The sequence below is a fragment of the Pseudopodoces humilis genome, chromosome 14, assembly GCF_049639895.1.
Source record: "Pseudopodoces humilis isolate 2021_Gansu_Grassland_sample_001 chromosome 14, ASM4963989v1, whole genome shotgun sequence".
NCBI classification, from domain to species: Eukaryota; Metazoa; Chordata; class Aves; order Passeriformes; family Paridae; genus Pseudopodoces; species Pseudopodoces humilis.
In genome coordinates, this window is record NC_142213.1 from 8,229,419 (window position 1) to 8,246,362 (window position 16,944).

The 16,944-nt window shown below is 46.3% G+C and overlaps 1 protein-coding gene across 2 annotated transcripts in view; it reads right to left on the minus strand.

Moving 5' to 3' along the window:
• The window catches only part of GNAO1 (G protein subunit alpha o1), a 140,991-nt gene that overhangs the window by 18,101 nt on the left and 105,946 nt on the right, over nt 1-16,944 (minus strand). For both annotated transcript variants that reach the window (XM_005526322.3, XM_005526321.3), the window contains exons 5-6: nt 7,563-7,691; nt 6,716-6,845 (exon numbers count right to left, since the gene is read on the minus strand). In XM_005526322.3, the coding sequence (XP_005526379.1) occupies nt 6,716-6,845; nt 7,563-7,691 (259 nt within the window). The remainder of the gene's footprint in view (nt 1-6,715; nt 6,846-7,562; nt 7,692-16,944) is intronic.

Sequence of the window (16,944 nt, forward strand, 5' to 3'; positions counted from 1 at the left end):
ACAGAGACACTGGAGAGAACGGGGCTGCACGGGCTTGTTACTGGAGGGTTTTTGGGGTGGGTGCAGCATGTCCTGTTGTCCCCAGCCCTAGATTTGGGACTGTGGAGTGGTACATGAGTCAGCCAGAGGCCTTTACCCCTCTCCCACTCCATTTCACACCTGTGCTGGCATAAAATTGAGCCCAGCACTTCACTGGTTAATACATTCCTTTTCATTGATATGCTTTAGCGTCTACTGAATGTTTTAGATAGACAGAAGAGGCTCTGTGGATGAAAGAAACATCTGATCCAGCCCAGAGTGAAACAGGACACGTGTGATTTGCTGTGCCCTGTCTTGAATGACCGCCCATTTCCCCACCATTTGTATTGACACACGGGGACGACGCGATCACGTAAAGACGTAAAAATGCATTTGCTCATTGGGTCTCAGTTGCAACACGTTGCTTATCTGGATCATCCTGTGCCTGTGGGCGTTTTTTTGCTAACCCATTTGGTACTGACTGGTGTGGGAGCCCCTGGAGCAATGCTCCTCTCTGCTACTTGTGGTGCCAAAATTGTAACACATAGAAACCTGGTGGACAAAGGTTTTGTGCAGGAGGTCCTTGGATACCCAAAGCCTTTGGGAGGAAAGAATGAAGTGGAGGGTGGTCAGGGGAACAGAAAGCAAATATAATTAACCATTTTTTAAAGCAGGGTCCCTCACAGAACATTTTAAATGACATTTTTATCATCCTTGCTGATTTAAACTAAAAGGGTTCAGAAACACAGGAATGCTGCTTGTGGGCTAAACTCACAGCTCGTCCTCAGCAGCCATCAGGCCACCTGGACAGCCTCGTGCCATGGCCACCACACTGCACAGCCCTGGTGGACAGCTGAGGGGTGAAACTGCTCTTCATGGCATGGGAGCACCACGGGTGACATTGGGTTTGTCTAAGAAACAGAAACAGAGGACTTCTGAGCTGGGCTTCATGGTTAGGTGAAGCCGACTTTTCTGCAGTTGTAAGATATGTAAGGATCCTACAGAAGTCCTCTTACTTCTCCTATCCAGTCTGATCAATTTTCATTAAATGCATGTTAGGAGACAAGACTGTTTTTCCAAGACATAGCGACTCTTAATGTTCAGTGATAACCAGAACATAAAAATCACAGAATCAAATACACACAGCACAAACCAATACATCCCACTACAACATGAGGGTTACACTAAATGACCTCTATTCCTTTCAGATTCCAGAAACAAGGTTCAAAGCTTCCTAAAGCTGTATGACCTGGATTTCTGATCTCTACATGTTGATTTTTCCTCCAGCTTTGCCAGTCAGACAAATAAACATAAAGAACTACTCTGCCCACTCATTTATGTGGGAAATGTTTTTGTCTTAAAATCCACCTTTTCCTTCCCCACCACTAAAGTGAAGATGACATTATTCCAAAGCCAGAAGATGACATTATTCAAAAGCCATAAATTGCTTTCTTTGTGTGTTGTAAAGGTGCAGAGCAATATTCTGGTGAGCAGGCACAGATGCTTCTGTTGTCATAACTGGATGCCATATGGGACATGCTGTTGCCTCCCAGGAGTGCTTCTGGGAGCCTACACATGGTCATAAGCTGTCCTGGTGCTGGCTAGCATCAGGAATCCTCACTATCTCCCTTTCCCTTCCCAACTGTTACTAGCTCAATAGATGTTTGTAGGAGCCCTCCAACAGCTCAGGCAGACCCAGGTGCAGAGGCAAGGATGAGGAAACAATGTCTGGGTAACATATGTAAAAGGACGGAGTGCTGCTAAAGGAGGATTGAGAAGTTAAATCCTCCAAATAATTCCCCTCCTCCCAGTAAATCCACAGTGGAAGAGCAGTTTAGTCCCTTAGAACTTGCCTGGGGCCCCTTTCTGCTGTGATGGGGCAGATGTGCCTATTCTGCTAGGAGGCACTAAAGGTTATGCTCCTCATACTTTTAGGTGAAGTGACACGAATTATTTCACCTGCTTTTGCACCCATCATGCTGTTTTTTCTCACTTTATGTTGGGTCTATCATTAAGGTGTCTATCAGACATTAATTTCTTAATGTCACTTCCTATTTCAAAATTGGTATTTTAAATCCTTATTACACAGGCAAATATTTTGTACCCCAATAAGAAAAGTAGCCCAAACAACCATATTAGAGGAGTAACCACTTGCCCATGCATACTCAAAGTCCAGTTAACTTTTCCTGCACAGGACAAGAGACAGAATTGCTCATAGCTGAGTTCAGATGTCATTGCAGACCTGTGTTCCCATCTCTGATGTGAAGAGCAAACAGCTTTTCACTCAGCATGAGGGAGAAAGGATGCTGTGGTCAAGACTCTGTCCAAGCAGAAACACACTCATAAAAAAACATCTTTTTTTTTACCAGAGCATGGGAGGAGAACTGGTGTTTTCTGCAACACCCAGTTGATTCAGTATTTTCTGTTTTCCTTGGTGATTAAGTGCTAGCTGTCACGCGAACTAAACGGACACTGATGGTTATCCTAAGCTCAGTAATTCCATATTCCCCCTCCTGCTTCTATTTCCTAAAATGTCCAAGCCACTTTGGCTTGCTTTGTCACTCCTAAAGCAATTTCTCATCACTGCAGTTCCATTTTCCTTGCCCAATGGCAGCAGAGAGAGCACACTAAGCAGGTCATGCAGTGCAATACAAACCAACAGGTCAACACTAATGCACACCAAGGGTTACCAGTACGGAGCCTTCCACCCACCCCATCCTCAGCAATGGGGACACAAACAATACTTGCATCTCTTGGCTAGATATGGTTGACCTAAATATCTAAGCTTCAGAGGCAGCAATATGCAGCTTCAACATCTCCCTCTCTTGCCATGACTCCTTTGAATTTGTAAGGTAAAAAAACAGAGGATAGTCTCAGTTCCCATGGCAGATCCCATTCCATTGCTGTTTTTAAAAAAATTCCATTAGGAATTCTATTTAGAAAGAACAATGGAAATCTACCTTTGTGAATCATCTTCTCTAGTTTTACTGAGTGATATGACTGCCCCTCTCTCTTCCCAGATTACAGAGGTGAGGCTTTTCCTCCTGTAACTTCAACTTATGAAACAAAAAGATAACTCACAAATGAGACAAAACAGCCTTGTTATGCAAAGACATAATCCAGGGAGGTGTTCTGCCACGTAAAGCAGAATATTCCCACTGTGTAAAAATATGGCAGAGAGCCTGGCAGTTCTTTGTGAAGGATTTGGCAGAGGCACAGGCAGGTGTAATACACAGAGGGTGCCTTGTGCATTGGATGGGCTGGGCAGAGGGCACCATTTTGCCACAGGAGCTCTGGCTTGGGCTATGGCTGGCAGCAATGGGACTGATGAAGACATTGCTTGAATCTCTCTCATGCCTTGTTCCTCTCCCCTGGGAGCTGGGCACGCAGGGACACAGTTTAGATCTGCCAACAGCAGCATAAGGCGTTGGAAGCAACCAGGAGAAGATGAGTTTCTGCAAAAAGCGTGATCTTTATGGGTGTATGGGCCTAAAAATCACAGATGCAGAAAGTTTTCTTTATGTCTTTCTGATCTGGATACAGGGAAGTACTTGCTTTACTCAGCTCCACTGTGTAGCTCTTTGTGACAGGGAATTAGAGAGAAAACACATCCCTTAGAAAAGACTGCATGGCCTTAAGGAGCAGGGACAGCTTCAAACACAACAGTCTTGTTTGAACCTGCTGTAGGAGGATGAGTGCTCAGTCTTTTAAAACAAGGAGCACAACAACCCACAAAACAACTTTACAAGCATAGAGCTGTGTTTGAATTTTAAGGGCAGGGATAGGCCAGAGTGTTTCACCCAGCCTTGTTTAACCAGCTCTTTGGAAATGATTCCAAATTAACCTTGAGAGCTTATTTCAGTGAGACAAGCTGTCTCACCTGGAGCATACCAAGGTGAGCCTGATCCTGGTCCACATGATGCTGATTGCATCCGAACTGCAGTTTCCACCACCTGAAGTGTGGTTTGACTTAGACAAGTGCAAAAAGCACCTGTGAAATCCTGTGCTCGTTGACAACAGGGTGTTGAGAGCAGGAGGAAAAGCCATTCTCCACATGCACCCAGCTTTGGAAAGGTTTGTTTGGATGCTGATATGCAGTTGGGCTCTCTCCCTCTCATGGCTCCATGACAGCAATGAAAGCTCTCTACAAGTCCTTTCATACTCATGGAGACATCTGTACAGTCCCCAAACGTTCAGTGGCTCAACACAGCTGCAAGTGCCTGGACTGTAGTATCTCAGAAAATGAAGCTGGAGGAGCAGCATCCAGCTCACTTTCTCAGCTGCCTCCTCTTTGTGTCTTCCAAGTGAGAAGCAATAAAAGCTGATTGACGTCATTAAAGCCAGCAGATGTGACGGATGCAGACAGCAAATCAGCTGACTGAGGAGATGCTGTTTTACTGCTGGGTTTTTGGGGAGGCAATACATTACCAAGGAGGGGGCCAAATGCTTGGGGGTTCATCTGGGAGACGTCAGGCTCTGTGGGTTTTCCACGTTTTCCACCTGCCATTTGTGATGGGAATATAATAGGGCAGGCAAGATCCAACACCACTGTTTTTTCCTAAGTGCATTGGACTTGCTTGGGGTTGTTTATTTGGGTTAGGCAGGGGCGTCCTGCCGGTGTGGTGGTGGCAATGCCTTTCCCCACTTACGCCGAATGTGTAAATGAGCAGCAGCTGCCTCTGCCCTCCTGTTGCTCAGCATCCCCCGAAATGTGTTGCGAACAGGGACTGAAATAGCAAGCAAATGTCAGTGCTGTGCCAGAGCTGCACCAGGCTGCTCTCCTGCTGCAAAGGGAAAGTTGGAGATGCATAAATCCCATTTTCTGCAGCGTGGCACTTCAAGGGGGAGGCTGAGCTGGCTGCGAGGTGGTGCTGGGTGAGGGACAATCACTGGCAGGGCTCTCCCCAGGAGAGATGCTCTAACCTCCAGCTCAGAGGAGCAGAGTTAAGGCTGACATTTAAAAATGGCATTGGCATTCAGGCCATTCCATTTTGTGCTCCATGGCTTTGAATCACAGGCTCTGACTTGTGTAGATGGGCATCCAAAAGTGATCTGTATTAAAAGCTGTCTTTGGCTTCACAATTTGGGTGCCATGATCCAAGTTATACCTAGAGAACACTCTCTATTCATATCATAGCTTTGCTCCCTGTCCCCATCCTCTCCCTCTGTGCTCTTGTGTGTCTCCTGGCTGATTTTGCTGCCTAGTTGTAGAGCTCTACAGTGTTGAGCTAATGGCTGGATTTTTCAAATCACATCAGGAGATTTTGGTTCCTTCCCACTAAATCCTACAGGGCTGAGCATCCTTGAATGTATCACGGCCAGGGTCAGAGGAAGAAGACAACTGGGGATTATAAATAAGGACATGACAGGATGTAGTATGTCTCAGTCAGTCTGGAAGGAGACACAGTCATGATCACAGAATCACAAGGACCATCCAATCTAACTCCTGGTCCTGCACAGAACAACCCCAAGAGTCACACCATGTGCCTGAGAGCATTGTCAAAATGCTTCTTGAACTCTGTCAGGCTTGGTGCTGTGACCACTTCCCTGGTGAGCCTGTTCCAGTGCCTGATCACACTCTGGGTGAAGAACCTTTTCCTAATTTCCAGCCTAAACTTCTCCTTGACACAGCTTCATGCTATTACCAATCCTGTGACTGGTAATGTTAATATCACCCAGAATTCTGGCATCAACATGGTTCAAACAACCAGGTGATTTCATCAAAGAGTTTGCTAGAGCTCATAAACCTGGCTCAGGCTAGAAACCACAGTACCCCGTAGTCTTTTTGGGACAAGACAAGTGTCACCTAACAGCAATCTTTCCCTGGATTCCATCTTCATCCACAGCTTTCTGCAAACCTGACATCTTTATCAGTATGAGAATAAAAAGCCTCAGAGAGACAGAGCTGGCAGGAGTGAGCACTCCATGCTGCTGCTGCAGATTGGGCACCAATGAAATCATTACTTAGTCTGAGTATGGCCTCCAATTCCTTTTCATTAACTGGGTGCCCACAGTAGTTGTCATTAGTCCCAAAAAACATGCATCCCCATCATATTGAATGAATGGTCAGAACATAGTAATGAGTCTTACTGCATCCTTTTTTGTGTATTCAAGTCACTTGTATTAATTGCACTCTAATACCAGGGAGCACACAGGTCCTCACCAGCTTTATTTCCAGATGGTATTTTGAGCCTAATGTCACAGTGGGAAGTCATAAAATCTCTCCTAGAGCAAATTACCTGAGGACTCAAATAGTTCCATTGTCACTAAGGAAAACGGATTTCTGTAGCCTGAAGAAATCAGTTATATTCCTGGGCTGAGCCCTGGGCTCACACTGCTGTCCTGCACCTCTGCACCATGGCCTGATTGCTTCCCTGATTTAAAGCCCTCCCAGCTCTATCCTCTAGCTGGTTATAGTGTCCTGTAATGCATTTTGAAAACACAGGTTGGCTAGAAAGGAGAAGCAAACCACTATGCCTTTACCAGTGTAAGGAAGCATTACCTGGGCACACAGACTTCATGTCAAAGAGTGTGAAGGAGGAGAGATCTCCCCAGGATTTCAGAGTCAAGGGGGAGCGACGGACAAAAGCACATTACTGTAGCAGCCCAGGGAGCATTTGGCGATCTCTGAGGAGCTGCTGGCTTTGCAGTATCCCATAAAGAGGTGTTGGGGCCTCCAAGACCCAGTTAGACTCACCGTGGTTTCATCTTCATGGAGGACCTGGTCGTAGCCACTCAGCGCGACACAGAAGATGATCGCTGTGACATCCTCAAAGCAGTGAATCCACTTCTTGCGTTCTGACCGCTGGCCCCCGACATCGAAGAGCCTGCAGCACAGGGGGGAACCATCACCACCCACTCCTCCCTAGTTACCAGGGAACTTTAGCATTCTGGGCATTCTCTGACCACATGGGCCCTGGGAGGCTTCAAACACAAAGCAGTGGGTCTTTCACCACTAGCTTGGTCTCCTCCTCCAGAGTCTGCAGCTGAGGAGGACTGGGAGGAGCAGTTACAGACAGGGACGGGGGGATTTGTGGGAGAGCCTTGAGCAGTGTGTTAGTCCCAGAGGGTTTGTGGAGGTGGAGACCACACACTCTTGACTTTTATATGCTCTAAATACTGTTTGTGTGTGACCTTCTGTCTTTGTACCCTCTTCTTGCTACTGGATGGCATCATGAGGGTCAATGTATTGTGTTAACTACATGTGACTGACCCACTTAAGAGAAAAGATCTGGCCAAATATTTTTATGTTTATGAGCCTTGATCAGATTTGGGGGTCAATCTTGTCTTATACATTCCAACAAAGAGGTGTTGTTTGGGTTAGAAGAAGCTTCCAGGAGCTTCTGTCTTACAGGCAGTGACTTTCAAGACAGGATTGCCAAACTTTTCATATTGTTGACCCTCCAAAATGCTGTGGAGCATTCCTTTCTGTAGTGGGAGCTGTCTGTGCATTAACCAGCAATTTAACAACTCCTTTAGGAGCTATGGGGAAACTCTGTGATAAATAGTTGTTCTGGAAATTTACTGTACAGTTTTAGACTAACCTGAAGTGGAGGTTTTTGAATGTGAAATGGGTTTCTACGATGCCAGTTGTTTTGACCCTGGTTCGGAGGATATCCTGCTCCGTGGGCTGGTAGTCTGCAGCTCCAATTCGATCTAAGCTGTCTAGGTAGCTAAGAGAAGGGAAAAGAAAAAGAAAACAGCTAAGAATAAGACACACATTAATCTTTGTCAATCTCAGATGAATCCTTCAGCTTCCTATTAATCTTTTTCAATCTCATTTTTCATGGCTGAATGTATCGTAACTAAAGGAAAAAAAAAGATTCCTATTCTGGGGAAAAATAAACATCAGTAAGCTAAGCATAAAATCTGATAGGGAACCGAAAGCAGGAAATTAAGCATGGTGTGTTGTGAGTACCGCCTGCAATCTGTGAAAATACACAGCTTTAATATTAACTTGGTATTTTTATTCCCTGAAGAACTAGGGTCCAAATCAGTCCATTGTTCTGGATCCTGTACACACACCTTTTTCTGCAAGGGTTTATTCAGACAAGAGGTTGGAGCATACAGGTCTTGCTCCCAAAACATACAGGTTGAGTCCCCTTTGGACATGCCTCTCTCTGTGCTGGGAAGGGAGGGAGGAACATGCCATGCCTTGCTTTCAGTCAGCTCAAATGAAGGGAGATGAATCTGCACAGGTGAGTTGCTGCTTCAGTTCAAAATCCAGCATAGGGCAGGAGATGCAGCTCTTGGAAAGAATCCAGGACTCCACTTAAAGGCTCATAATCTGGGAGCACAACCTGGGGCTTTGGGGGAACAGAGAGGAAATTTAGCTTCTAAATCTCTAAATTCTTGGACAGTTTAAAACATGTAACTTTATTCTGCTTTAAACTTAAAATCTATGAACACAGGCAATGTCTCCCTAGGCTGAAACTTGGGGAAGGAAGTCCTGTCTTTTTGCATGAAACGTTTGTGTAGAGGAACCCAACATCTTTGCACATATGACCACATTCCAGTTTTCCATCCACGTTCAAGACATTAAAAAATATATATATATATAAAGAAAAGAGGAATTTGGATTACCATTTAATATGAATTATAAACACAGGCCTGCATCACACACCTCAGTCTTTCTCACCACCATTAAGCCTGCATGCAAACACTCTTAGTTTCTCTTAAAAGGGGTTTGATGTGCATTACAAGGCATAAATGCCCACCTCTAGCCCCAGGAGCATCAATCTAATGCTCTGAGATGCTTTCAATATATTGTGGATATAACAGAGCATGTCTGTGCATGAACAATGATCTTTTCCTTTGATCCCTGCGCCTGGATGTCACCCAGAGAAGCAGTGGGGCAGGAGGTGATCTGTTGGTGGCAGGACAGGAGGGCACCTATTCAGATGCCAGAAGATGGCAGTTTTGCCCAATGTAATAGGCAGAGAATAAAAAGTAGTACAAGCAGCTGCACAGAGAAAGAAAAGACTTTGTTGTCTCAGGTGAGAGTTTGCTGGTGAGTGTGAAATGGTATAAGCTGGAACCATTCACTGAAGACAACCATGATGTCTATGCATGACTTTCCATTTAGCTAAATGCAATTTTTTTAAAACACAGAACATGGTTTTAGTCCCGATGAGTAACCAATCCAACTCCCCTCATTTGCCTTGCCATAGCACATCCCATTTGGCCTGAACTTGGCCCTGACCTGCTGCTGGAGATGATATCCCTGCTGCATCCAAACCAGGAATGCATTTGTGTCCTGGAGGGAGTACGCTGAGCCAGAGACACCTGGTGAGCTGGGGCTGTGCACTCTGCTACCCAGAAAAACTCCCTGCCACTGTCTCTCATGCCTACCCCACAAGCCTGGAACAACAAACAGACAGACAAACTCTACACTAAGGTCAAAGACAAACCTCACCCTGCTCGGATCACATATTTTCCCTACTCATCATATTTATCATTTATTTTTCTAAACAGTTCCAAGAATCACGTCACCCAGAGGAAAGTATATAAGCTAAGCAGGCTTATTTTTGTTGTGCCCTTTTTCAAGCATTTAAAGGCATTGTGGTTTTGTGACAGATGCTCCTTTAATAACTCTGTGATGGGCACTGGATGGATGAATGGGGCTTCATTTGAAATCAGATCCTTGACTGTGATGGCTGAAGCCACCATCACTCATCTATTCACAACTGGTGTCAACTCCAGTTATTTAAGAGACAGCTGCACCTCTTCACAGAGCCCTGCAGACCGAGGCAGCTCTGCAGTGCTGGTATTCAGAGACTCAGGCTCTCCTCTGTCCTCAGGAACAGAGTACTTTAAGGTGATATTAAAAAGTTGAGGTGTAAGAGAGGGGATTTTCTTTTCCTCTTGCAGCTCCTGAAGTCCTGAAGTCCTTTATCACTTCCTCCATCTCCATTTTCTGATGACCCAACTCTCTTCAATTTAATGTTCCCCATTAACTATTCTCGCTTTTGAGATTTTCCTTTTATGCTGGGAGTGCAGCAAATGAAGAAATTTACTGCAAACCAGCCAAAGGACTCAGGTCCTCAGCAGTGCAGTGATGGAGAAGCTCATTACTGTAATTGTTGCTCTCAATCTGCGATGATTTGCTGGTGAATGGCAGCATCACCTAAAACCTGTTTGTGTGCTGGGATTTCAGGGCATTCTCACTCTAACTACAGTGTGCCCAGTCCATGGTTCTTCCACACAGCATTCCCCTTGGGTGCCTGACAGCAAGTCAACTCCAGATTTGATTTGATCCTGCATTCAACTTGGCTCTGAGGCTTGGAAAACCTTGCCTCCCTTCCCTTGTGATGCAGCCTCATGTCTGGCTTCACCCAAGTCCTCTTGGGGATCTGGGCTTTGGGGAAGCTGGTGCAGCCTGCCAACCTCTCCAGAGGGCAGCATGATAGTGATAGAGAGGGGAGAGTCAAGCAGGATCCATCCCATCTACCCTCTCCTACCTGATAGCATCCAGTTTGTGATCCCAGCTGGGATATCTCCATAGGAACCTCAGCTGGGGGCCCTCTAGCACCTGCTGCCCAGTGCTTAACTGGTGCTTGGCAGAGGAATACTCAGTACTCCCGGTACTCAACCTTTTCTGGCTGCAGGTGAACTGAGCTCTGCAAGTCTAGAGCCTTGATGTCACTCCCACACCAACTCCTCCAGCTTGGCTGCTGGGCACCCCAGCTCCAGTACCTGCTTGCCTATACACCCTTTACCTTTTCTGTTAACTCCTCTCTTCATCTCTTTCCTCATCTCTAAGTCTTTTCCAGCCCCCTGTGTGTTTCTCAATGACTTAATTTTTTTCATTTGTCTGGGTCTTCTTTTCATCTGTTCCTGGGAGTCTCAATGGGGGTCACCCATCGATTTATATGAAGTTACAAAACATTTTCAGTGGTAGTTCTGAGGCTGCATTCCAAAACTGTTTAAATCTTTGGCTGCTCCCTTCTAGAAAGAGACTCAAGCTGTGGCAGATATTTTCTTCCCCTGCACTTGGCTGCAGCTGAGCTGGACCCTGTTGGTGTGTGCAGGCTGTGAAGCTCAGCTGGAGGAGTGTGCCATTCACCCAGCTGTGGGAATGGGAGGATCAGCCAGGCTGCTGTTTGGATGCTGAGGTGATTTTAGCTGCTGCTTTTTCTCCTGGGTTCCTGCTGGAAGCATCTCAGAGGTTTCACTGGAGTGCTGGTGCTCTCTGCTGTGCTGCCTGGAAGGACCTGCTGGTGTGAGCCTGAGCTGGGGGAGGATAGTGTATTTTGGGGGTGCCACCTCTTTGGGAACAGGGAAACCCAAGTGGGGACAAATTGCTACACATAGTGCTGGGTGGCAGCACCGCTGGTATGCTCTTTGAGCTGAAAATCTCAAGGCTAAACTGTTGTGGGAGATAATTAGTTGTCACAGCCAACAGGCTCTATGACACATAATCCCCTCAGAAGCTGGCATCTGTTTAACCAGCAGAAATAAGAGTACTTCGGAGGCTGCAGAGTGAGAGCTTGGCTCCCCCTTCCACGTCATCGGTGCTGGCACCAGAGCTCTTCCATTTCCCAGCTCCAGGGTTTGCACGCTGGAGTGGAAGCATATCTGAAATGACACATCAGCTCTTACTTGCAGCCTGCCTCACCCCAGGTTCGCAGGGGTTAAAAAAAGCTGAAGGAAAGTTAGAAGGTTTGTGAGTACATGAGTAACCCTCTAGCATTTCTGCTCCTGAGCTGAATAGCTCCATTACTGCTCATATCTTTTATTTTAAATGCTTTGTTTTGAAGCAGATTGCAGGTTTCTGAGTCGTTCAGTTTACCATGCTCAGGGAGGTGAAGCCCAACTATTTTATGCTGCTAAAAGCAAAATGTGAAGAAATGGCAATTCACAGAGGCTAAGAAAGGCAGGAACTCTGTACAGGCTGGTTGATAGTGAATAGCTATACACAGTAGTATTCCCCCTTCATCTGCTGTTTCCAAAAGCATCTGGTAGCATCACTGTTGATGCCAGAGACACTGCATGGAGTAAAGGAACTCTAGTTCAGGTGTCCCATGGGAACAGCTCAGCAGCAGCAGCCTACGTGCAGTGCGTGCACAGGGACCCCTCCTCAGGCTCTCGGCTAGCATGGGAACCTTCTCCCAGGACTGTGCTGCCTATGCCAAAAGCTCCACTGGCTGCTTTCTTGAATGAAGAAGTGCAGCTGAGGTTGCAGGCTGTGGTCAAGGCTGGATACCTGTGGCAAAGCTCACACAGACATTCACGTCTATTGAGATTAATGGCAGCAAGATGGTTAAACGTCTGTTGGGTTAGTGAGGGTGACACCTTGGCAGTCTTTTTGCATCATCCAGCTCTCCATGTGCATCATCATCCAGCACACCCAAGGTGCTCACACCATGCTGATACCACGCTCACATCAGCAGTGCTCAGTGAGCTGCGGTGCAGCAGCAGCCACAGCTGGGTCTTGGTTTGGGGCAGGTCTGCAGGGAGTGGGAGTTGGAGCTTTGAGACAGCAAGCCTGGAGACAGCAGCATCTTCCCAGTGGCTCCTCCATCCCAGCTGTCCTGGGTTCTGGCCACGTCTCCTCCATGAAGGAAAGGCCATGTGTGCGTGGGATCCCCCAGCCTCGATTTGTTGGCTTGTATTTGATGTTGTATTGTATTTGATGAGGAAGCAGATACCCATTTGTCAACACATGCAGCTGAGTCACTGCTGGGTTATTTTGGACTCTGTGTACTGAGGCACTCAAGGGGCAGCTCCAACATTGTGTCTTGGCAAATGCTGAGTTTTTAATCAAGGTTGTCATGAACAGACTCCATCTCATCTAAATATAAATGATTATGTAAAGGTGGCTCTACCTGAGCACTCCTTCCTTGCTCATGGATGGAAGGCTGCCTGTATCTGATCTTATCTTCCATCTTATCTTCTTCCTTTCTTTCAATGATGAACACACAATTCAATGTATATTTAGCATTAAAACCTTTTAATATTTAGTGACTGTAAAGGTTCAGAGGATAAGCACTGGGTTTAGGGAGTGTCAGTAGTGGCTCTACAACAGCAGAGTAAACTCTTGTATTATCTCCTACCAGAGAGCAAAACCATGTGGGCACTGCTGCCTGAAGGTGTGATACAGTTTGGTTTGGCTTCCCAGGGTAGCTGGTGCTGGGCAAGTACCCAAAGGTCATAGTGTTTTTTTATGCAGACACTATGTCCAGTCATATCTGCTGTTATATTTGAGGGAAAGGGGAAAATCAAGCACCAGTCTGGCTTACATAGAGGTGATGTCACAGGTGTCTTATAAATAATCATCAGTTATGAAAGGCTTGAAATGTTGCCAAGCAGTGGCATTGTGTCCTTTCGGGAATCCTGTCTAAGGGCAGAGACTGTGCAGAGCCCTCCTCTTTCCCCAGCAAAAGCCAGAAGATGGTACACACTGTTCCTGAGGCATATCCATGTGGGTTATGGCAGGCAGGGAAAAGACCTTAGGGGATGAGTAATTCATCTGAGGGCAAGAACATTGTCTGGTGTTTTCTCAGTCCAGCCTAGAGAAGGAAGGTCTTGGGAATTTTCTCCTGGATTTCAGGTATTGCGTTTAGTGTTTCTGGCTGTGTTCCTCCATCAGCCAGTCCTGCCTCCATGGCAATCACATGAATTACATGGCAAGCCCTGCTATCTTGCTGCTGCTCCTAACGATAAATCTCATCTCACGTCCAACCAGATGAGATACCAGCATGAAAACTCCCCAACTTCCTTCCTCTAACTTAATCTGACCAGTGAGATGTCACTTCTGGTGCCTGCTTCTTGCAGGCTGCAAACAGCTGGAGTGATGGTCACCGGGCTCAGGGATTATTTGGGTTACTTTCTTGAAAGAACCTTGCTGGATGCCATGGGTTTTCACTATTCTTCTCTGGGGAGTGAGGAGGATGGTCCCTGCTATTAAAGGAAAGTGCCAAATCTTGAAAAAAAAGATGCTGCGTTGTGATGCATTTTCAATTTTTTTGGCCCTGCACTGAAGCAAGGCTGTACAGTGCTTGTACATCAAAATCAACTTGACAAGTTGATATTAATACTAATGATAGGAAGGAGGAATGAATAAAAGCAGGTTGGAGTTTAGCTGTCCTAGTTAGACTTGCAGTTTTGCAAGGCATGACTGGATCCAGAATAATTTTTAGCATCACATGTGGATGAGAAGAGTCACTAAATAGCAGCTGTGTAACAAAGGTACTTGAGGACATGAGGGGTCTCCAGGTGCAAGTGCTGGCTGGCTTTGCTCACAGGTGGTCAGATCTGGCCATGTTTCTGCTCCTCACTGCTGGAATTAAAGGCCACTGTGTTATGGTTTGAGTTTCTGATCAGAGAGCTCTGACTGGGGGTGAGGTGGGTTTTGGAGGAAAAGCAAGCATGAGCAGTTTACCCAGAAAGGATTTTGGAGGGGTCCTGGGAAAGGAGATGTGGGCTTATCTTTCTGCATTGAAGCTTGAAAATTGGATGGGATGTAAGAGGAGATGAAAAAGGTTTTTTTTTAACATATCAGAGCCTTTACAAAAGAGAAAAACAACATGTCTGGGTCAGATCAATGACTCACCTAGCTTAGCTAGTGTCCAAGAGCAGATGTTAAAAGTACCAATACAGGGCAGGTATACAGTATTCAGCTCTCCCAGCCTCCAGTACTTCATATGGATAACAGAATTTCAAAGAGAAGTGTGATATCTTTATATTATTACCCCTCAATGATTTTTCTTCCAGAAATTTGTCTAGGCACTTTTTGCAGCAATTTAAACTTCTAACAACCACATCTGCAGCAAGGAATTTCCAAGCTCAGCTACCCTGTCTGTGAACAAACTGCCTTTTTCTGGTTTTTAAACTGCCATGTCAGAGTTTAACTTTGTTAATTTTTGAATGGGAACAGCTGTCCTCTCTCTCCTCCCTATCCCCCACTTGTTTCTCTGTAGACATCTCTGAGACCTCCACAACATCTGCTGTGCAGCATCTTTATTCTGCTACCAAGACATTACTGCACAGAAGCACTTTGGAGCCTCTCATCACATACGAAGGGGTTTTCCTCATCTCCCAGATCCTTTCTGAGATGGAGAAAGGAGGGAGCCATAGCTGCCTTTTCTACAAGTGACCATCTGTTTTATAGCCACTCAATCTGATGCTATTTGGAGAACCAGGCAGTGTAACACCAGGTCCCTGGGGCTGCTACACAGGGCAGATTTGATGACCACAGTACACCAGCAGTGCTGTGATGCCTTTTAGCAGTGACCTCATCTGGGCAATGCCACTGTTTTATATAAAGCCTGTGATTTAAATTGTTGTTTAATGCAGAGCTGCTGACCACAAGGCACCCTTGGCTTTGTTTTATAAGCAAAGGATTTTGATGGGGCTGGCTGTGTCTGTCCAGTGGCTCTGCGTGAGCCCGGGATGACGCACGGCTGAGGCTGTGCAAGGTCTTCTCTCCTGGTGGCCCTGCACGCAGGTGTCCTCTGCACAGCAGGGCAGAGCAGGCACTGATCGAACTTTGGCTGAAGCAGGGGAAGGCTCAAAACTCCAACCTTGCTCTTGCTTTACGTAAGGCTCTGCTTCACTCTGATGCCCAGCTCTGAAGGACAGCAGCTGAGCTGGAAAAGGGATGAAAAATGGTGGGACTTGGAACCCTGGAAGTGAGCAGGATCTGTGCCTAAACCTTTATGCAACAGAGTCAGTGGGTTTGAAGCTTTTTTCTTTGCTCCAGGACTGCTGTTATAAGCTGGCTGACAGTGGAGCTGATCGTTTTCTATACTGTGAAAAGAAGAAAGGGAAGAAAAGGAGGGGCTAAAAATAAGCCCCGGGGAGTTTGGGATAATGAAGGGCTTGTTCTGGGAAGGAGCCTTGCTCAGAGAATGCAGGCCCCGTGCTGCAGCCGGGCCCCTGGTGCATTCACAAGCATCTGCTGAGCCCAAAGCGGGGAGAGGCATCAACTAACCCGGTTTGCTGCATGCACAGCCCCCAGTGAGCACACCAGCACAGGCACGAAGGATCTCTCGCCCCAGCGCTCCTCGCATTGCATAGCAGACTATTCAATTTGGCCCCAAGGCCAAATGAGCTAATTACTCAGAATTACTCCAGCCCTGGAAAGCAGACAGCTGGGACCACAGATGAAACCAGTCCCACAGACTTTAACCTTTTGATTAGCCGCTGGCCAGAGATATTCATCAGGGTGTGCACAAAGGCCTGGGACATCTATTTACACACTTGTTGGTGAAATAGCATTAACATCTCCGTTTCTAAGCTGGAAGAAAAGAATTAGATACAACTGCAGTGTTTTGTAGTGCTCGGTGTCTGTCTGCAACAGGGATAGCACCGGTGAGGGATTTAGATCTAATGCTGCGAAAGAAAGCATCACTTAATGAGATCTGTGTTCTCCTGTCAAGTAGCTGGAGGATGCCCATGGCTGGATGATGGCGCAGTTATGAGGAGTGGGGTAGGTCTGTCAGGAGCTGACCGCAATCAGGGGCCTCATTTATCCACTCACCCTGCTGAGGAAGATGTGTTCCTGGTGTTGGAATGAGAATTGTATCTCTGTCTCTTCTCATCTGTCCATTTTCCTGATCTATTAGCAAGCTATGCTTTCAAATGTCACTTAAGCATCCCTGCCAAAAACCATGGGCACCAAAATTAGCCAGTGCTCTGCCACGGACAGATGTGACTCATAGGTAGCAAAAGCAAAACCTGGAAATTTTACCCTTGGCTGCACACTGAAAATATTTTAGTTATGCCAGACATAGGTGGATCTTTTGGGCGTGTAAAATCTGTGCTACGCAAATGGACTTTCTGGTCCTTCTCAGCAGCTGTCAGGCTGAGGCTGCTTTGAGAACAGCTTTGCTTCTGATATCACAGCATTTTGGTTTTAGTCCAGGCTGGATCCAGAAGCATGGAGTTTCTCATCCCTTTAGAAAATGTTCAACTGAATCATTG